Source organism: Aquarana catesbeiana, linkage group LG03 (assembly GCF_042186555.1).
Source record: "Aquarana catesbeiana isolate 2022-GZ linkage group LG03, ASM4218655v1, whole genome shotgun sequence".
In the NCBI taxonomy this organism is placed as follows: Eukaryota; Metazoa; Chordata; class Amphibia; order Anura; family Ranidae; genus Aquarana; species Aquarana catesbeiana.
Window position 1 is genome coordinate 61,888,065 of NC_133326.1, and position 23,032 is coordinate 61,911,096.

At 43.1% G+C, this 23,032-nt stretch overlaps 1 protein-coding gene across 1 annotated transcript in view; it reads right to left on the reverse strand.

Moving 5' to 3' along the window:
* The window catches only part of HOMER2 (homer scaffold protein 2), a 287,886-nt gene that overhangs the window by 63,765 nt on the left and 201,089 nt on the right, over positions 1–23,032 (reverse strand). The window contains exon 7 of the mRNA XM_073618606.1: positions 7,534–7,644. Coding sequence (XP_073474707.1) covers positions 7,534–7,644 — 111 coding nt within the window. The remainder of the gene's footprint in view (positions 1–7,533; positions 7,645–23,032) is intronic.

The window sequence follows — 23,032 nt, forward strand, 5'->3', positions numbered from 1 at the left end:
CCCTTCCCACCGACATACATGCGACCTCACGGGAATGGGCTTTTTTCCCATGGGGCCGCATATATGCGTATCTCCCTTTGTGCTAGGAGAGCGCCGCACAGCGCATTCCCAGCACAGAGACCGGGCTCTTACTGAAAGCCCCAGGTCTGATACTAGCAATTGGGACTTTTGGTCCCGGGTCACCTGATCTCTGTGATAGCCTCTGACTGGCTATCACAATGATCAGTCACTGTGGGCCCGCCCCTGTGTTTACTTCTGAATAAAGAGAATGATACGTTGTAACTTCCTCTTCGTGCATTAGAGGAAAATGTAAACAAACCAAAGTGTCTAAAAAAAAAAATAATAAAAAAAAAAAAAAGATCAAAGTTTGCCAGGGTTCAAGGTTGGGGTCAAAGGTCACGGTCAGCATATTTTGGGTAGGATTAATTTTTTTTTTTCAATTAGTATCAGTTAGTGTCAGTGTGTTTTAGGCAGGAGTAAAAAAAAAAAAAAGTAGGGATGCACCGATGCTGTTACCAGGCATTGGACCGAGTATCGGTACTCGCCCAAATGCTCCTGATACCGAAACCGATACTTGGCGGTGCAATTTGAATCAATACAAAATGAATGGGTGCAAATCGCAGTGCAAGAAATTGCATGCAATTTGACAATTTGGATAGGAACGTGTTGCGATTCCTGTCCGAATCTCATGTGATTTCCCCCACTGCTCCTGTGTGTGCGTATAGAAGCTTCAGCTAGTGGGCAGTTTAGAACTCACAAAATTCAGCAGAGGGAGCACTGTTCCAGTAAGTAGGTAGAGACCGATTAGAAGTTTAAAGCAGCAATCATTTATTGGAAAACTGGAGATCCTGGGGGTGGGCGGTGAGCCCCATGGATGCCGGATCAATGGATGTCCTCGTTGGTTGTCTGCACAGTACTGTCTTCATTGTGGAGCACTCCTGCCCGCTCTTGGCATTTTCTCCGGCCGGTGGTGACAAACCCTGAAGGCAGCTGTCATTTCTGGGTGCGCCGGCCGTTGCTGGCTCCGTCTATTGATCTGACATCCATTGGGCTCACCGCCTGCCCCCAGGAGCTCCAGGGTTAGAGGCAGCCGTTCATTCCACCAGACTCAGCAGAGTAAACTACGAAACCCATACTGCCATCTCCCTGCATGGGCCTGTGATCTATTCACCTAATGTGATCAGTCTGTTCAGTTTTCCAATTCCGATCTGTCTCTACCTACATCCTGGAACAGTGCTCCCTCTGCTGAATTTTGTTCTAAACTGCCCACTAGATGGCGCTTCTATACGCACACACGCGATTCACGACAATTTTTATTGTGTGCAATTTGCAAGGCAGAGTATCGGTACCTGGTATCGGTGAGTACTTGACCAAAAGTATCAGTACTCCTACTCGCCGATAAAAAAATGGTATCAGTGAAAATCTAAAAAAAAAGCAAAATGCGCACCATTTTTTCTGGGCTGTATTATGGGTACAAACATACACTTGTGTGGTATTGCCGAAATCATCAGGAGCATTTTTTTTTGGGGTTGTTCTTTAGCCCAAAATATTAAAAAAAAAAATCATTTTTTTTATAAATGGAGCTGTATATTTCTTGCTATTATCATAATTTACCACCAGTTTTCCTTTAATAATAATAATAAAAAAAAAATCAGGAGATATCTGTTACTATTTAGAAAGAACCAAAGAAAGCCCAATTTGTCCTGAAGAAAACAAGGTATAATCCACCTGGATACACAAAGTAGTTGTGACGACGTGTACAGTTTTACTAACACAAGTTGCAAATTTGTGCTTAGGCGTTTACATTACATTTACTCTTAGGCGTGAAGGTGTTAAGGATCTTTTCCACTACCTGCAAGGCCTAATTTAGGCATGGAAAGAAATTTGAGTGCCCAATAACATACCTAATATGTTAAGACACATTAACGGTATGCAACCCCATCCGCCTCTATCAAAACACCTTTTGCAGCATCTCCTCCCTTTCCCATCTCTAATGGGACTAGACAGGGATGCCCGCTCTCTCCATTGCTTTTTGCCCTGTGCATCGAACCCCTGGCGGCCCAGATCAGACAGGACCCCAACATTAGTGGAATTATGGTTAGGGGACGCGGGTTTAAAGTTTGCAGATGACATACTCCTGACTCTAAGGCGACCACGCACTACCCTTCCTAATCTACATAGGCTCCTGGAGGAATTTGGGTCCCTGTCGGGATATAAAGTAAACTCTGCCAAATTGGAAGCCCTGCCAATCAATATCCCTCCACTGGAAGTGCATCGCCTCTCTGAAAATTTTCCCTATGCATGGAAAACCCACACCATTAAGTATTTCAGAGTATAACTCACTCCTCGATGCAAATCTTTATATGACGCAAACTTTAGACCCCTATTTGCGCAGATTTGGTCTCTCCTATCTAAATGGAGACAATATCTTGGTTTGGACATATCGCCTTGATCAAAATGACCATACTGCCTAAAATAGTGTATTGCTTTATGACCCTTCCAGTGCCCATTGGTACAAAAAGCCTGAGACAGATCTTTTAAATTTCACATGGAACTATAAGCAACACCGCATAGCTCGCACAATAATTTATGCCTCTCGGAACGAGGGGGGTCTGGCTTTTCCAAACTTCCTCTGTTACTATTATGCTGCCTAGTTGAGAGCATCCTTGGTTACCCTTCTGGCCTATAACCGCTGGACCCATTTGAAAGAGTAGTCTTATATAGTCTTAATAGGGTTATATTTTTGTATTGAAATGAACAAAACTTAATAACAATTGTCAATTATAAAAAAAAAAACCAGTGCATTTTTGACGTGTTTGCCACACCTGAACCTATAGCTCTCCTACAACTTGTGTCCATTTGCCCCATATTGGCACTATATCCACTGGAGCATTAGCATTTTACAGAGCAGAGAAGGGACTGGCCATAGAGATTTTACGCAGTTGGCCACCTTAACCACTTGCGGACCCTCCAGCTATATCTTCTTTCTAAAACTGCCAGCCAGATGTCTGTGCTGTTTTTTATTGTATGGATTTTTGTATTACCATCTCAGCTAGTAATGCTTTCTAAACGCATCTCAAATACGCGGTTAACGCCATAAGGGCATTTGTGATTTTACATTGACATCAATGGAAGTGTTTGGGGAGAGGCAAAGCCTGGCAAGAGATATATGATGTTTGGTCAATTTTGATGCGATGCTTATGCAACCATGTTAACAACTATGGGTGCTGCAATGCACACAATTTAGACAGGCCTTCATGGAGCTTCAAAAACACTCATGAAATGCCTGCTTTTGAAGCTAGTGTAAACTTAGCCCAAGGGTGGTATTTTGAACACCACTGTAGAAGTAGATTCTTCTTGATCCCTGATGAACTTTAGCAGGTGTTCCCTGAGCCCTTGAAGTTATTTTAAGAGTTCCTCTGGGATAAAAAGATTAAAAAAGGCTTGTTCTATAGATGGCTGCAGTTATGGACAGCTATGCCTACAATTTACTTGTAGAAATAAGCAAAACTGAACTTTAACACAATGAAAATTCCAAAGAACCAGACAGATCTGCAGATCTATATGTCTATCAAGACTTTTGCATACATAGTTCATTGCGAGAGGTACATCTTAGATCTTGGGGTGGGAAAAGCAGCTTTAGAATGGTTGACAAGGTAAGTGCAGGTTTTCAGGGGGTAGAATAGTGCCCCGTAGTCTCATTTTATTTTTTAAATTTTGTGTTCTCCCCCGTGCCCCAAGGAGACATGGTACATGTAGTACTTTGCCCCAAATTCCTTTATGCTATGTAAGGTTAGCTGCATGGTTGGGCAGGACAGGGCGTCCCCTGCAAACATCCTTCCACGCAGCTAGCAAGGAGACTGCCACTTTGATAGACGAGCGCCTGTCTCCAGCTTCAAGCACTTTCCCATGACAATCGTTACACGAGGAATGCACGAGGGGGCGTGTCAGTTGATTTTCTCTAGGAGCGCTCACATTGGAACATTGCAGTACAGCTCAAAGCCTGTGCTGTGCATACATGCACGGTTTGTAGCAGGGAGAGGTAGCAGTGTCAGAACATGGCTTTTGCGCTCAACATACTCGCTCACTACACAACGGGGCTTTTGGCAGCTGTGCCCCACCACTGCCCCACTACTGGTATGCCCACAAACAGATTTTTATGGGAAGGAGCAGACATGATTCGATTTAGGAAACAAATATACAATTTTCATGCCAAAAATGATTGCAGTTTTTAACAAACACAATCAATTTGCACGTTTTCTGGACCACTGTTGAATCTCTAAAGGATTATGAGATTTTTTTTTTAAGTGTTACTGTAAAGGTTAAGGTAAGGTTAAGTGGTAGGGCCTAGTTAAAGCATATTTACACTCGAAACCAAAAATGCACAATTGCAAACCTACCATGACATGCCCGTCCACCTAAACTGACAGGCCGGGAAAGGAGAGCATTAATCAGAGAAGCAGCTAAGAGGCCCATGGTAACCCTGGAGGAGCTGCAGAGATCCACAGCTCAGGTGGGAAAATCTGTCCACAAATCTGACCTTTATGGAAGAGTGGCAAGAAGAAAGACATTGTTGAAAGAAAGCCATAAGAAGTCTTGTTTGCAGTTTGTGAGAAGCCATGTGAGGGACACAGCAAACATGTGGAAGAAGGTGCTCTGGCCAGATGAGACCAAAATTTAACTTTTTGGCCTAAAAGCAAAACGCTATGTGTGGCGGAAAACTAACACTGCACATGGTGAACACACCATCCCCACCGAGAAACATGGTGGTGGCAGCATCATGTTGTGGGGATGCTTTTCTTTAGTAGTGACAGGGAAGCTGATCAGAGTTGATAGGAAGATGGATGGAGCCAAATACAGGGCAATCTTAGAAGAAAACCAGTCATGCCCCGTACACACGGTCAGATTTTCAGACGGAAAATGTGTGATAGGACCTTGTCGGAAATTCCGATCGTGTGTACACAAATCCGATGCACAAAGTGCCACGCATGCTCAGAATAAATAAAGAGATGAAAGCTATTGGCCACTGCCCCGTTTATAGTCCCGATGTACGTGTTTTACGTCACCGCGTTTAGAACGATCGGATTTTCCGACAACTTTGTGTGACCGTGTGTATGCAAGACAAGTTTGAGCCAACATCCGTAGGAAAAAATCCTAGGATTTTGTTGTCGGAATGTCCGAACAAAGTCCGACCGTGTGTACGGGGCATTAGAGTCTGCAAAAGACCTGAGATTGGGGCGGAAGTTCACCTTTCAGCAGGACAATGACCCTAAACATACAGCCAGAGCTACAATGGAATGGTTTAGATCAAAGCCTATTCATGTGTTAGAATGGCCCAGCCAAAATCCAGACCCAAATCCAATTGACAATATAGGCCAAGACTTGAAAATTGCTGGCTGTTCACAGATGCTCGCCATCCAATCTGACAGAGCTTGAGCTATTTTGCAAAGAAGAATGGGCAAAACTTTCACTCTCTAGATGTGCAAAGCTGGTAGAGACATACAAAAAAAGACTTGCAGCTGTAATTGCAGTGAAAGGTGGTTCTGCAAAGTATTGACTCAGGGGGGCTGAACACAAATGCAAGCCACACTTTTCACATATTTATTTGTAAAATGTGAAGAACCATTTATCATTTTCCTTCCACTTCACAATTATGTGCCACTTTGTGTTGGTCTATCGCATAAAATCCCAATAAAAAAAATTCACATTTTTGGTTATAACATCACAAAACGTGGAAAATTTCAAGGGGTATGAATACTTTTTCAAGACACTGTATATGGTGCACCTGTCCCAAGGTCATGCGGTTTTGGATGCAGGTCCATTCTTTAATATATTCTGTGACCATGGTTATTATTGCCAAGGATGCTCGGACTGCACTCTTAAATGAACCAGTGGGCAATGTCCCAAGACACACAAACTTGGATTTCTTTTATGTTTTTGGTGGCCAAGATTGCAATTGCCACAGCTTGGAAATGTCCTGTGGTTGACTTGGCTTCATTAAAGCGCAAATTTAACCTGCTATACTCAGAATTCTAGGATATTGCTATATCTCTGCCAGTGCAATAGGTTAGATTTGTTCTATTTCTCTGTTTTGCTTGCTTACTTAATTTTTGTTATCCCAGGGTAATATCAGCTTCTCTACAGAAGTTTGATTTCTTGCAGTACACTGGACTATCGTGCCTATGGCTTTATTTCTTCTGAAATGCTTTGTAATATTGGATTATTAAGCATAGTCAGGGGTGTCTGTTCCCACCCTTTCTATTTTGTCCTTTTGTTCCTCTTTGTTTTGAATGTCAAATGCTGTATCAGCAAGATATGCTTTTTCTCCTTTTGTTTTTTTGAAAAAAAATCACAAAAAAAAAAAAAAAAAAAGGAGAAGAAGACGATTGAAAAGAAAAACGCTGCTGGAAGGCTTCGTTCTAAGGTAAGTATTTCATAATGAGCTAGTTTGCAAAGCATACTAGCTCATTATGCCTTTGTCTTACAGGTTTTTTTTCAAGTTTACAACCGCTTTAATCATCAATTTCCATCTCACATTTGAGCAAACAGCTTACTGCTCATCGCACATGGATCATCATGGATCAATTAACAGCTCAAGATGACCTAGACTTTAGACTAGGTAATTGGTGGACATACGGGCATCTCCTTATGACAGAAAGGTGCACCGTTAAAGCAGAACTAAACCCTATTGTTGTTTTCAGCCAAGGAAGCTGCCATCTCAAGGCCCATACACACAATGAGAATATAGGACCAAGAAAAACGCATTCAGAGCGATCATTCGAAAATCTATTCGTTAATACACAGCTTTCGTGAGCCAATCATGACAGTTCATGTAAAAATATCCAAAGGGACAAGTATGAAAACAAACGTTTTTCACGTAATTATTATAGCATTTGTATGAAAAAAATATCGTGTGACAAAGACCACGCATGCTCGCAAAGGAAAGAATACATTACATCACTTCTGAAGTTGTATTTTGTCATATGAGAATTTTCCTAACTTCAGTAACCTTTTGGTTATCAATATGAGACTAGCATGCAAACCCCCCCCCCCCCACCAAAAAAACAAAAAAAAAAACAGAAGATAAACAGAAGATCATTCGTCCGATAGTCTCATCGTGTGTACCTGGCTTTAGCCTCTGTTTGACCATCAACTACCATGGTGCTGATCAGTTATGTCACCAGCAATCTGACAGTTTGGTTGAGAGCACAAGCAAATGTGACAGCAATCCCGACATGTGGCGGAATGAAACCAATTTTTTAAACTGTTAAATTGTTGAGTTTAGTTCAGCTTTAATAACACTTCCTAGTTATTACCAAGAATGACATCATAAAAAGTGTCCCAACTGAATTTGCTCTCTAGAACCAATGTGGCTACAGTTACTGTTGGCCAGTGAAAAGCCTTGTGCCGTTTCTATATATATAGCCCATGTTTTGTATTGGAGGGCTATTTTAGAATTAAATAAAACCATATTGGGAAACAATCTGGTCACACTTGTGAGCTTTAATACGATTTTTAAACTGTACAACTTACAGCTTCTTTGTCCTGAATCTCCGTTTCCAGCTCTTGTAATCTTTTGCTTAGTTCTTCATTCCTCTCTCGTTCTTTGTCTATTTCATCACACTGAGCTTCAAGCTCTCCAATCTAGAAGACAAAGTACAGCAAGAGACAATAAGATACAAAGTTACTTATGCAATCAAGGCTCACAATTAGGAACCATTCAAACTTGTACTCTTTATGCAATTAATGATTTTTTTGGAGCTTTGTATGTGGAAGGGTTAGAAGCTCTTTAAAGGTTTGACCAACCTAGAGGGAAGATTTACCGTTTCTTTGTCATAGTGACTAATATCCCCTCCAGAGAGATTTTCCATTATCACTGGAAAAGAAGATAAGGGGAGGAATTGGGACATTTGTTCTGGTCAAAAAAATGTCTAATGCTGCGTACACACGAGCGGACTTTACGGCAGACTTTGTCTTGCGGACTTTACGAATGAACGGACTTGCCTACACACGATCAACCAAAGTCCGACGGAATCGTACATGATGACGTACGACCGGACTAAAACAAGGAAGTTCATAGCCAGTAGCCAATAGCTGCCCTAGCATCGTTTTTTGTCCGTCGGACTAGCATACAGACGAGCGGACTTTTCAACCGGACTCAAGTCCATCGAAAAGATTTGAAACATGTTTCATTTCTAGGTCCGTTGAACGTTTCAGGGAAAAAAAGCCAGCTGAAGCCCACACATGATCGAATTGCCTGACGGACTCCGTTCCACAGGACCAAGTATGCCGTAAAGTCCGGTCGTGTGTACGTTAGAAGAAGGCATTAGAAGAATTTCTCCTCACTTCCTGATTGGTGCTGATGCAGGAAGTGAGATAAAGTCTTAGCAGAAAAAACAAAAACAAAACCTGATGGGGTCCTGCCTTTCCCAGCACAATCTAAAACTAAAACATGCACACACAACCACACACAGACAGTACAATGATATTTGTGACAATATGCTCCTGTTATCATCCCGGGTTTTTTTTTTTTTTAAGGATATAGTAAGCAACATTTTTCACTCTGTTTTGACAAACATGTTTGATATATAAGTGGTGTTAACACATGCAAAACTCAGCATGCACACTTTAATAAACAAACTACCTTCACTGAAAAATGCAAAAAAAAAAAAAAAGTACCCATTCACCACATTTTAAAATGTGAAAACTAGAACCCCAGAAGTCCCAAGACAGTTCCTATCCTAATGTATAAATATAATAACAAATATAACCCCAGGAGTCAGTTCAGGTGAATTAAAGTATAACCAAAAGGCAAAACTTTTTTTCCCAGTTTTAGTAGGGTGAAGAGGGATTAGAAAACCGAACAGGTTTTTACTGCTGTCTGTGTCTCTGGTTTGGAGATTCACTTTCTCTACCTGTCCTGGTGACCGTTATCACAGAGAGTGAAAATGAAAGAAGATCCCAAAATTTTGAGTTTTCATCACAACAGGGATAGAGGTGAAATCTTCCAATAGAGACTGTAGTTCTGGTGATCCCGATGACAACCAGGGATTTCCACTCACCTCTTGTTATGGGACAGGAAGTAAAGGGAAATCTCCACGATTTGGCTTTAGTTCTATTTAAATTCACCCACTACAAAGCATTGTTCTGGTGACCTTTACCAACTTTTTTCTGGATATCCCAACTAGGGCTGAAAATAACGATTATTTTCATAACCAATTAGTTGGCCGATTATTGTTTTGATTAACCACTTCGATACCTTAGGGCGTCATATGACGTCCTTGACTTTGGGGGGGGGGATATCTGAATGATACCTGCAGCTACAGGCACCCTTTTCAGCCGGCGATTCTGTGCACAATAAGAAGGATCATAGCGGCAGTTCCGCAGCTTGATCGTTCTTATAGGCGACGGGAGGGGACGTCCCCCTCCTCCTGCCGCCATCCGGTGCTTCTCCGGGCTCTCCCTTGCCATCGGGGGCCCGGAGAAAGAATCGGCCGGCGCCGGATGACGACGATAGAGATTTCCAGTGACCACATGGTCACCAGTCATTACTATGACTGTCGGAGGCCCGGGCGTGACATCACGCCCGGGTTCCCAGAAGTAAACGAAGCTGCAACCGCGGCTGTCAGCATGAGATCGGTGAACTTTTTTTCTCGATCTCATGCTTTCCAGCCTGGAGGAGAGATGTGGGGTCTTATTGACTCCGCATCTCTCCATAAAGAGGACCTGTCACAATAGATTCCTATTACAAGGGATGTTTACATTCCTTGTAATAGGAATAAAAGTGATCAAAAAAGAAAAATGTAAAAAAAGTGTAAAAATAAAAATAAATTAAGTAAAAAAAAAGTTAAAAACGTCTCTGTCCCCGGTAGCTCGCGTTCAGAAGCGAATGCACATGTAAGTCCCGCCCACATAATGTAAATGCCGTTCAAACCACATCTGTGAGGTATCGCTGCATGTGTTAGAGCGTGTGCAACAATTCTAGCGCTAGACCTCTGTAACTCTAAACTGGTAACCTGTAAAAATTTTCACCTATGGAGATTTTTAAGTACCGAAGTTTGGCGCCATTCCATGAGTGTGCGCAATTTTAAAGCGTGACATGTTAGGTATCTATTTACTCGGCATAACATCATGTTTCACATTATACAAAAAAATTGGGCTAACTTTACTGTTTTGTTATTTTTTAATTCATGAAAGCGTTTGGAAAATTATTGCGCAAATACCGTGCAAGATAAAAAGTTGCAATGACCGCCATTTTGTGTGGCGAATAATTTAGTTAATATGTAAAGTTTAAAAAAACCACAATTTATTCTTGAATATCTATATGCAGCGGTAAATATAAATAACCAGCTATAGGTTTTAGGGATTAAAATGTCTAATCCACTCTGAGAATAACAGACAGAAGAGATATACTGAATATCAACTATTAGAGGTTGAAACTGGTACATATCATCAAAATTTTTTATCTAAAAAAAAAAAAAAATAATAAAAATAACTAAAAACGCAGGTTTTCAGACAGCATTGTAATATATTATTATGCATGACAGACTCCCTTGTCATAGAAAGGTTGCTTGATACAAGCTACCTGCGCCTGCTGTCACTTATGCTGGCCCTACACAAATTTAAAATTTCCCTTCCAAAATGTACATTTTAAGAACGTTCCTTCGATTTTCTAATAGTTAGTGGAGCCAAATCAACGTACGTTTTTCGACCACAGTGATAAGGAACAGAATAGAAAACTTATAAATTGAATGAATTTTCGGGACAGTGTACCGTATATACTCGTGTATAAGTCGAATTTTTCAGCCCCTTTTTTGGGTCTGAAAGTGCCCCCCTTCGACTTATACACGAGTCACCGCCATCTGTCTACATGATCAGCGTGTCATGCAGGCTGACGGCGGCCAGCGTGTGCTACATAGCACTCGGCAGCGGCTCTCACAGTTTAAAAGCCGCGCCTCCTTGTCTGTGATAGGCAGTCAGTGTACTGCCTATCACGGACATTCTCTCATCCTCGTCCGTAGTATGAGGATGAGAGAATGTCCGTGATTGGCTGACCGCTGACTGCTGGGAAATTTAGTTTTTTGGACGAGGAGGCGGCGCGGCTTTTGAACAGTGAATGGCCGCCAAATACTACACGGTGATCGGTACAGAGAGGCGCACGGAGGATGCACAGGACACAGGTAGGATACACACACACAGGTACATATACACATGACAGATACACAGGTACATGCACAAATACACAGGACACAGGTACATGACAGGTACATATACACATGACACATATGCACAGGACACATATGCACAGGACACATGACACATGCACAGGACACAGGGAGGTATACAGCTGCAGATGGGCATTGTTGACCCTCTTTTTCCACTTACAGTAGCTGTGCATTTCTCACCCTCATCTTATACTGGGGTCAATAAGTTTTTCCCATTTTTTTGTGGTAAATTAGGGTCTCGACTTATACTCGGAACGACTTATACTCGAGTATATACGGTATGTGGTTTTCGTTGAGAAGATGCATTCAATTTAAAATTGAATGTTAAAAGCAAGTGAAAATTTTGAATGACATTTATTTAATGTACAAAGAATTTTCCTACGAATATTTGTACTAATGTTCTCTAACAAAAATCAGTACGTGTATGGCCAGCATAAGACCAAAGGCCAGCATTTTTTTTTCACCTGTCATGACGGGGTTACATTTTTTTTTTAATTAGGCCTGTATAGTACAAAAACAGCAGATAATCACTACTATATGGGGTTAATTTATGGTGAAAGTAATTTTATTTATAATATATATATATATATATATATATATATATATATATATATATATACACACATACATATAATATATACACACACACCTTAGATTATATATAAAATAATAAATATAGCCAGAGGTAGGATATACAGGGTATTTTAACTGGGAGTCAGACATGAAACTACATGAAGGGTGGGGATATAAATCTTTTATACTGAAGTAGTATTAAGCCCCGATTCATATTGATGTGATTTGACATGTCAACTCTGCGGCAATTGCCGGCAACGGCAGAATCCGAATCGGTGCAACGCCTCATTTGCGGTACCGCAAAAGTAGTTTCTGTACTACTTTTGGTGATTTTGGGGTGCGATTTCCATTGACATCTGTGCAGAAACCCGCACAGATTGTGAAATCGCCCCCGAAGTCGGGACTGAGATGCGGGAATGAAATTGTGCGAGTTCAGCAGTCAGTGTGAACCAGGGCTCAAGACTGAAACTTTTTTTGCATAGATATAATCATTTTAAATATAATCCACAATACTGGTAAACTTTTACTTTAAATGTAGTTGTAAAGCCTTATATTACTTCCAATCTATCAGCCTCCAGCTTCTCTGGGTTCAGATGTTGATCTTCCCTGCACAAAGGCCTTAAAGGGATGGTTAACTAAACACAGTTTTTTTTCTCTTTTTTTCCATCAAACTTGTCACACTTACCTGCTCTGTATGATGGTTTTGCATAAAACAGCCCAGATTATACTGTTCTGGGCTCCCCGCTGGTGCTTCTGGCTCCTCCTGGCTTTACAGTGCCCCTACACCGAGCCGCAAAGTATAATATCAAGTGCTACTATAGCAAGGTAAAAACTTCTGCCTTTAGAATCGCTCACTTCCTTCTCCTGCCCAGGACTACATGTCCCACAAGTCATTGCTCCTCACACAGTCATACGTTCTCAGGCACTTAATGACATGTATGGATGCTGTACTGAGCTGTAGGTGTACTGCACTGTATTTTTTGATACAAAAAAATGCCATGTGTATGGTCAACTAATCGATTATGAAAATAGTTGACAGCTATTTTCATAATCGATTATGCCGATTAGTTGTTTCAGCCCTAATCTCAACATTTCTCACATCCATTTATCCATCTCTGGAAGACCATGTGTACTTTTTATGTATAGTATTCTGTGTGCCCAACATTCCTCCTTTAACTTTACCTCATCAACAAAAGCATCGGCCCCCTCTTTTTTTTTTTTCACCCGGGATACGCCCAATACGCTACCTGAGATACCCCTTATATGGAGGGCTTCATTGGCGATCGGTCCCTAAAACCCTCTTTTAGCACACGTTTTGTTCTCTCACTACACCCTCCTTCCAGAAAGAAGTGATCTTTTCCTTCCCCTGCTCTACACCCACCCCCCTTTTTTTTCCTCCCTTTTTTGGACCCTTCAAATACGGCTCCTGTTGTACTACTGTTGGAACAAAAAGAAAAAAAAAGAAGAAAAGCAGCAGTTTTTGGTAGCAACGGTCTATTTTATTTTTATTTTTTCAGCAACCATTACCAAACTTTCTTGTGCCTCCCACACACTCTTATAGAGACAGCCCAGGTAACAGAATTAAAAAAAGAACAGCAAAGACTTACTGATTGTGATGATATAAAATCTTTTTCTGGCTCATGTAAGATTTCAATTTGTTACAGGTCACACACACACACACACACACACAACTAGTTTTATTGTGTTAATAAAGTGTCTGACTTACCTGACATCAGAGCTAACTGCTGTTCAATGTGTATTTAGTGAAGACTGAAGTTTAATATTAAGCGATATATTAGTATTTTACTGTGCATCTGTGTTGGTATACAGCTTTTATCACTTTATTGTATACTGAACAATTGTCTGTAAGAACTATCAGCTCTATTTAGAGCCATTTAGAATAAAAGAATGGAGGCTCAGTATTGTTTTGGTGAGCAGGACAAGATGAAGGTATAGGAGTGCCCCTTTAAGGTGAATCTGTCAGCCATTTTTAACTTTTAAGGCTAGGTTCACATATTAACACACAGCGGCTCACAGCAGGAGTGCGGTGCGTCCTCGTTCACCGTTTCAGGTCCAATTTCTGCCCGAGTTTTTAGCTGCATTTGGACGTGAAACAGATCAAAAGACACACAGCGTTCCTGTGCAAATTGCACCAGAGCTGCTGCGGAGATGTGTGAACCGGCTCCATAGAAAGCCAGGTACAATATCCTGCTATTGCGAATTGGATGCGTGCAACCCGTATTCAATTCACACCCCCTCATTATATATGGTGTATCTTGTGGTAGCTGCTGGGGCAGGATTTTTACTTTTAGACTGGGTTCACAGTAGTGCGAATTGGATACGGCTTGCACACATCCAATTCGCACTACTGTGAACCCAGTCTAAAAGTAAAAATCCTGCCCCAGCAGCTACCACAAGATACACCATATATAATGAGGGGGTGCGCAAAACCACAATAAAAGTAGGAACGGAAAGAAGCTGCCAACATAGATAAGTGATCTCACACAACTCAAAAAATATATGTTAACATAATATGTGGTGCTAGCTAACCTGTGTGAAATATCCTGTGCAAAAAACAATGATCCGCATATATAAAAAAATATATCGGAGGCTGATCAATAAATAAATCACAATAAATAAATAATTAAATGATAGAAATGCAATAACTCAATAATAAAGTGCAATAGTGAGTGAATCCAAATGATCAATCTTAAAAATGTGCAATATTGAATAATAAATAGCAAATAGTAAGTGAATCCAAATGATCAAAAAAAGTGCATAGATTAATAATCCTACTGGGTAAATAAAACTTCAAAGATGCAGTAATAAAAGCAATGTGGTAATACGTGACACAACGGAGTGTATAATATCAATGAATGTCCAAAAACCAAAAAGACAAAAAATTGGTAATAAATAAAAATCCACTGAACCGTGTACTGTAACTCCCAGCAAAGCGGGGTCAGACCTTTTTACAGCAGTTCATATACAAAAAAAAAAAAAAAAGAAAAAGTGCAAGTACAATAGACAATCGATGTGGCGAAAATGTCTATGAATTAGTTAATGAGCTCATGTTAATTAGGTTTCTGGTCACAGGTGTATTTTCAGAGTAATATGAGCAGGAGGTACACACCTCCTCTTTTTACTGTATATAAGATTTGTATGCCTTTCAATAAACAATAATGCCCGTTTGACCCTCAATACAGAGCCTCGTCTCGTACTTGGGGGGAGTATTATTTGTATGGGTTTCCCGTTTGGCTGATTGAAGTGTTGGTGATGTCAGTGGGTAGTGTAGATAAATTCAAAAAACTTCTAGATGCGTGTCTCAGAGAACACAATGTACAGGGGTATGGTAAATGGTATTGACATAAACACACACACTGAAATGGATGGACTGGTGTCCTTATTCAACCTTTGGCTGATTGAAGTGTTCGGTAGCTGCCTTTGTGTTCAGAAATGGAATGTCTCAAACGGCATTAACCCCTTTCATACTCGGGGTGTCGTTACATGTGTGATATAGGGGCCTTAGATTGTAAGCTCCTCGAGGGCAGGGACTGATGTGCATGAACAATATTTAAAGTGATGCGTAAATTACTGATGCTATATAGAGTACCTGTAACAAACACACAGCTTTTCTTCTGTGCAACTGCTGGCAAAATTAAATGTTACTAGGTCATTTTCTCTCTAGGTTGGATATTCTTCATTCATAAGAACAGCATGAATCAGGAAAAGACCAGAGTACGGCCAGTAGATGGAGCTGATTATCATAGGAAAGAAATATTTACTTACTCTGATCAGTGCCATCTATGGGGTTCTAATAGATCACAGACTCAAAAATAACATGCAATGCCAAGCTGCTAGCAAGGTTAGAAGACTAATATAGCATGCTTCAAAAAGGCTATTTAGTCGATAAATCAAAAATTCTACCGCTTCACAAAACTCTTGTTCAGCCACATCTTGAGTATACCGTTGAGCTTTGGTCACCATTCCTCAGGAAGGATGTGCTTGAACTAGAGAGAGTCCAGAGACGGGCAACAAAGCTAATAAGGGGGCTGAAGCCTAAACTTGTTCTCCCCTGCAGAAGCGATGCTTAAGAGGGGATATGATAGAAATACACAAATCTATTTTTTTTTTTAAACTTCTTTTTATTAGTTTGGGATACACAAATCTTTAAATGGTGACTCCAGCATTGGGAGGAAACTATTTAATCTAAGGTCTCTAAAGAAGACATGTGGCCACACAATGAAGTTGGACAGGAAACAGTTTGATCTTAAACTTCATAGGGAGTTCTTTACAGTTAGAGCAGTAAAGACGTGTAACTCCCTTCCACAGTTGGTGGTGTCAGTGGGGAGTGTAGATAAATTCCTAGATGCGTTTCTCAGAGAACACAATGTACAGGGATATGGTAAATGGTATTGACATAAACACACATGTTGAAATGGATGGACTGGTGTCTTTATTCAACCTTACCAACTATGCAACTAGTGTATTTTCATGATTCACTCTATTCTGATGGTTGAAGGACACCCAACCTAGAGAGAAATTAGCCTAGTAACATTTGATATTGCTGGCATTTGCACATAACAAATGTGAATGCAGATTTGTAGGACGAATAGCTCTATGAATGTGTTATAAATACACCCCAAAGAAAGCTGGAGCAACAGTAATGCAATTGTTCATAGCAACCAATCATTTCACCTTTTATATGCAGCAAAAAATAGGAGTTGGCTGTTAAAGATGACAGATTAGCTATTGTAAAGTAGCCTCATGCATGAATAATAGACGAATATGTCTGTGCCTTGTACAGGTATGATTAAAACTTTTAAAGAGATAGACAATAAAGAGAAGCTAAGTACATTTACAATCTGCCAAAAAGCTCCATAACTTTCATTTAAAGGTTTATATAAAAGGAGGGTGTGTATTTCATGTATTGAGTAAACACAGAATTCCTTGGTAATGTTGATGAAAACAGTGCAGTGAATCAGAGAGGTGTGGGATGGATGAGTAAGATGGATAATTCTGGGATGTCAGGTGTCAGTAGTGAAGAGGTAGTAACTTCGTCATCATAATACAATGGTTCTCAACTCCTGTCCTCGGGACCCACTAACAGGCCAGGTTTGCGAGATAACTGAAATACATCACAGGTGATATAATTTGCTGCTCGGCGATTGCAGGATTCTAATCTGCATCTCAGGTAATACTTAAAATCTGGCCTGTTAGTGGGTCCTGAGGACAGGAGTTGAGAACCACTGTCATAATACATCTTGATCTTTGTAGGGAGCTACAGTAACATGAAATAGATCAGTGCAAGATAGAGGAAAAAATGTATCATATTTTTTGGGAAATATCTTACACTGATAAGCTACAGCAGGGGTCTACAAACTAACTACGGCTGAAGGGCTAGATGAGGCACTTTGCTAGCCCTTATCCAGCCCGTTGGGCACTATTCCTGCCAATGATATAAGGTGGAAGTGCCCAACCACAGGGCCGCGGCGTCTCTGCAGCCGAGTCGCAAAGGCTGCTTGCTCACCCCCCCCCCTGCATCACAATAGTTCCACCCTCACAGCCGCTCTGTTAGATGGCTGCTCTATTGGATGTGCAGCCGAGGGCGAGCAGAGAGATTATATCAACTCTCACCACCCGCCTTCACTTTGGGAGCCAGCCAATGCACATGTGCCAGTTTCGCACTGCCAGAGACTGTTACCTGCCACTCGCTCACCGTCATTCACGGTAAAAAAAAAAAACTTTGCAAATTGCCTTTACATTTAAAAAGTGACAAGCTGCATCTGGTATTTTTTGATGGCAGGCAACAGTGGGAAGCTTCAGCTGGTGGCAGGATAATAACAATTTGCATCTGGTGGCAGGTGACGCGGCAAGTGACAAGCTGCATCTGGTGGCAAGCAACATGGCAAGTAACAAGCTGCATCTGGTGGCAGGCGACGTGGCAAGTAACAAGCTGTATCTGGTGGCAGGCGACGTGGCAAGTGCATCTGGTGGCAGGCGAAGGTGGCAAATGACATGCTCAGGTGACATTAAATCTGAATTATGGTGAGTTGAACCCTTTTATTTTATATTACAATGTAATATAAATAATGTGCTTCAATCATCCTGACACCACATCAACCATGGCGGTATGATGATTGAAGCACCAACACCAGCCATTGCCCCAACAAATTGCCTGCGAAAAATAGCATTCCCCCCCAGGCCTTCTCACAATTTTCTTCCACGCAGCCGGTCCCTCGTGACAAAAAGGTTGGGGATCACTGATATAAGGCACTATATTTCTCCCACTGACACCAACAATGGGGCACCCTTTCTTCCATGGTTTCTTCCACCAATGCTAATGATGGGGCGCTACTCCTCCTCCTATTGACCACAAACCCTGAGGCCATGTTTATTCTCACTGATGCTGGGCCTGAGAAATTTTCTACCCTAAGGGTCGGTTCACACTGGGACGACTTGGGATCCGACTTGTACGCCCTCAAGTCGCCCCAGAAAGAGATTCACATTTAAGTGAATGGGAGCGTCTTAATAGACACTACTGAAGTCGCTCCGACTTCAGAGCGTACTCCCTGTACTACTTTGATCCGACTTTGATCCGACTTCAGCCTATTGACTATCATTGAAGTCGGATCAAAGTCGGATCGCCGTCTCGCATGATCCGACTTCGGCATGCGACTTGTGCTCAGATGATCTTGAGGGGGAACTCCGCGCCAAATTTTAAATAAAAATCCGGCATGGGTTCCCCCTCCAAGAGCATACCGGGCCCTTGGGTCTGGTATGGACCTTGAGGGGAACCCCCTACACCGAAAAAGCGGCGTGGGGGGTCCCCCAATCCATACCAGACCCTTATCCGAGCACGCAGCCCGGCCGGACAGGAATGGGGGTGGGGGACGAGCCAGCGCCCCCCCCCCCATCCTGAACCGTACCAGGCCGCATGCCCTCAACATGGGGGGTTGGTGCCTTGGGGAAGGGGGGCGCGCTGCGGCCCCCCCCACCCCAAAGCACCTTGTCCCCATGTTGATGAGGACAAGGGCCTCTTCCCGACAACCCTGGCCGTTGGTTGTCGGGGTCTGTGGGCTTATCGGAATCCGGGAGCCCCCTTTAATAAGAGGGCCCCCAGATCCCGGCCCCCCACCCTATGTGAATGAGTATGGGGTACATCGAACCCCTACCCATTCACCTAGGGAAAGTGTCAATTTAAAAAAAAACACTACACAGATTTTTACAGTAATTTATTAGACAGCTCCGGGGGTCTTCTTCCGACTTCGGGGTCCCTCCGGTTCTTCTCCGCGCTCTCCGGGTCTTCTGCCGGGCTCCTCCGCTATTTTCTGCTCTTTTGCCGCTCTTTTGCTATAGCGGAGGAGCCCGGTCTGCTGCCTTCTTCTCTTCGGGGGTCTCTCCGGTTCTTCTCCGCGCTCTCCGGATCTTCTGCCGGGCTCCTCCGCTATTTTCTGCTCTTTTGCCGCTCTTTTGCTATAGCGAAGGAGCCCGGTCTTCAATCTTCTGCCTTCTGCCCTCTTCTCCTGATGTTGACACGACGCTCTCTGGAATGCACTCTGAGTGCTCCGCTCTGACTTATATAGGTAGTGACCACGCCCCCTTATGCCGTCACAGTCCCTGGGCATGCTGGGACTGTGACGTTTTAGGGGGCGTGGTCATCACCCAATGACCACGCCCCCTTATGCAGTCATAGTCCCAGCATGCCCAGGGACTGTGACGGCATAAGGGGGCGGGGTCACCGCCTATATAAGTCAGAGCGGAGCGCACAGAGAGCATTCCAGCCCCAGAGAGCGTCGTGTCAACATCAGAAGAAGAGGAGGGGGCAGAAGACGGAAGACCGGGCTCCTCCGCTTTAGCAAAAGAGCGGCAGAAGAGAGCGGAGGAGCCCGGAGGAAGATCCGGAGAGCGTGGAGAAGAACCGGAGAGACCCCCGAAGTCGGAAGAAGACCCCCGGAGCTGTCTAATAAAATACTTTTAAAATCTATGTAGTGTTTTTTTTTAAATTGACACTTTTTCCCTAGGTGAATGGGTAGGGGTACGATGTACCCCATACTCATTCACATAGGGTGGGGGGCCGGGATCTGGGGGCCCCCTTATTAAAGGGGGCTCCCGGATTCTGATAAGCCCTCCGTCCGCAGACCCCGACAACCAACGGCCAGGGTTGTCGGGAAGAGGCCCTTGTCCCCATCAACATGGGGACAAGGTGCTTTGGGGGGGGCCCGCAACGCGCCCCCTCCCCCAAGGCACCAACCCCCCATGTTGAGGGCATGCGGCCTGGTACGGTTCAGGAGGGGGGGGGCGCTCGCTCGTCCCCACTCCCATTCCTGTCCGGCCAGGCTGCGTGCTCGGATAAGGGTCGGGTATGGATTGGGGGGGACCCCCACGCCGTTTTTTCGGCGTAGGGGGTTCCCCTCAAGGTCCATACCAGACCCAAGGGCCTGGTATGCTCCTGGAGGGGGAACCCATGCCGGTTTTTTATTTAAAATTTGGCGCAGAGTTCCCCCTAAAGATTCATACCAAACACAGTGGCGGGGATCCAAGTCGGATCCCCGTTCATTGAAAGTCGGACACATGTCGCAGGGCAAAGTCGGATCCACAAGTCTCGTTGAAGTCGCGTTGCAAAGTCGCGTTGAAGTCGTGTTGCCCCTGTGTGAATCGAGCCTAACTGTCCACTCTAAAGTCTGAAGGACAGTTAACTGGCCCTTTGTTTGAAAAATTTAGAGATCCCTGATCTAGACTGACATTCAGAGAAATGTACTCTGTTTTTTTTTTCTTTTATAACAATGTACTGGTTCTTTCACACTCATAGTAGAATACAGTGCTGCAGAAAAGCAATCCACATTCAGAATACAAGGCATTTGCCACCCCATGGCCAGATTTAACCCTATAATGCTGCACTACCGTGATGTGCATGGGATGCGGTTGTGTCACAGCCCCACTGAACTAAATGGGTGAGTTTGACAGGACATTCGAGCTCTGCACCAAGAGTTAAAAATGCCATGGGCGTTTATTTTGCTTGCGTCTTAAGGTTGTTTGCGGTATAAGCCAAGGAAGCAATCAAAACTCTGTAGCATATAAATGCTTTTACTAAACAGAAAAACTGCATATACAACTGCAGGATACACAATCCATAGCCAATCCAAAGTATTACAAAATATGCCTACAATGTACAAACTATCCTTTCTAGCAAATAAGCATGTACAATGTATGTGATAGGCATAAGTATACTATTCAGCTACTTAACTTGGGTTTCCCCAGTGATGGAGTCTTCTCCTTCCTTCTAAGAGCCCATTCACACAGGGGCAACTTTGGATCCGACTTCAAGTCGCCCCTAGTCGCCTCAAGTCGCGCTACATGAAAAAATCAATGTAAATGAATGGATCTGTCTTAATGCACACTACTGCAGTCGCTCCGACTTCAGAAAAGGTTCCTGTACTACTTCAATCCGACTTGAAGGCAACTTGTACCCATTGATTTCAATAGAAGTTACCTCCAAGTCTGATCACTGTTCATACTGAGGCAACTTTACAGGAAGCAGAAAGGAAACAGAAAGTAATTTCCTCCACTAAACAGCCAGCCCCCTCCTTCTCACACACAGCTGATAAGCTCTGATTGGCCACTTGTAAAGTTCCCTGTCCTGGAGGCGACTTCAAGTTGTGTTGTAAGTTGCCCCAAGTCGTGCTGTGATTCATACTCAAGTCGTGTCCAAGTTGCCTCCCAAAGTCGCGCTGGAAGTCGTGTTGCCCCTGTGTGAATAGGCTCTTAGGCTCCATGCACACTGGCTTAAAAAACATTGCTTCTACAGGAATTTTGTGTTCTGCCTGAAGAATAAGCTCAATGTTATCCTATGTGTCCATGTACATTAGAACGATTACTGCCAAGAGAAAAGACTTTTTTTTAAGCCCAGTGTGCATGGAGCCTTATGCCCTGTACACACGGTTAGATTTTCCGATGTAAAAAGTGCGATCGGATTGTGTTGTCGGAAATTCCGATCGTGTGTGGGCTCCATCGGATTTTTTCCGTCAGAATTTCCAACACACAAAGTTTGAGAGCAGGCTATAAAATTTTCCGACAACAAAATCCGATTGGTTAAATTCCGATCGTGTGTACACAAATCTGACGCACAAAGTGCCACGCATGCTCAGAATAAATTAAGAGACGAAAGCTATTGGCTACTGCCCCGTTTATAGTCCCGACGTACGTGTTTTACACCACCGCGTTCAGAACGATGGGATTTTCCAACAACTTTGTGCGACCGTGTGTATTCAAGACAAGTTTGAGCCAACATCCGTCGGAAAAAATCCATGGATTTTGTTGTCGGAATGTCCGATCAATGTCCGACCGTGTGTACAGGGCATTAGAGTTCAGCACAAAACATCTGTTTCCTCTGAAGTCTCCAGAACAAATCTCTGTCTCAGCACATGGCCTGTTCAAAGTCCTATATCCCTCCTCCCCCCATTTCCAGCTACCTCATTTCCTGTAAGGAGCTTCACAAACTAACCAAACAGGTTTATTAGCACAGCAATAAGGGAGCCCTAGCTTCTAAAACAACACATGGTCTTAAAATCCAACAGTTCACATATCTAAGCTATGAAAATCACCAAAAATAGCCAAGCAACACATTAGTCGAGATGACTTCTTCCGAGGGTGTGATCTCCATAAAAAGCGACTTCCTATGGGGACACTCACCAAAGAGAAGGAGGCAGAAGGGCCAGTGTGGGCCCAAGAAGAGTAGGTTCGGGGCTGCTCTGTGTAATTTAATTGCACAAAGCAAGTAAGAATAAACGTGTTTGTTATTTAAAGTGGTTCTAAAGTCAGAGGGTTTTTAATCTTAATACAATCTATGCATTAAGAAAAAAAAACCTTCTGTATGCAGCAGCCCCCCTCAGCCCCCTAATACTTACTTGAGCCCCATCTCTTTCCAGGGTAGAGACCATAGAGGCAGTGGTCACCCAAGGAAGCTTAAAGCGGAGTTCCACCCTAAAGTGGAACTTCCACTTATTCGTCTCCCCCCACCCCCCCCCCCGTGCCACACTTGGCACCTTACAGGGGGGAGGGGGGAACAGGTACCTGTTTGAAACAGGTCCCCTTCCCAACTTCCTGAGACGGCGCCACAGAGAAGCTCAGCCTCCCTCCTCCACCGCCAGGCCAAGTAAAAAGCGCTTTGCGCAGTAGGGAACCGGCTGTGAAGCCGAAAGGCTTCACTGCCGGGTTCCCTTACTGGCAATGGTGGT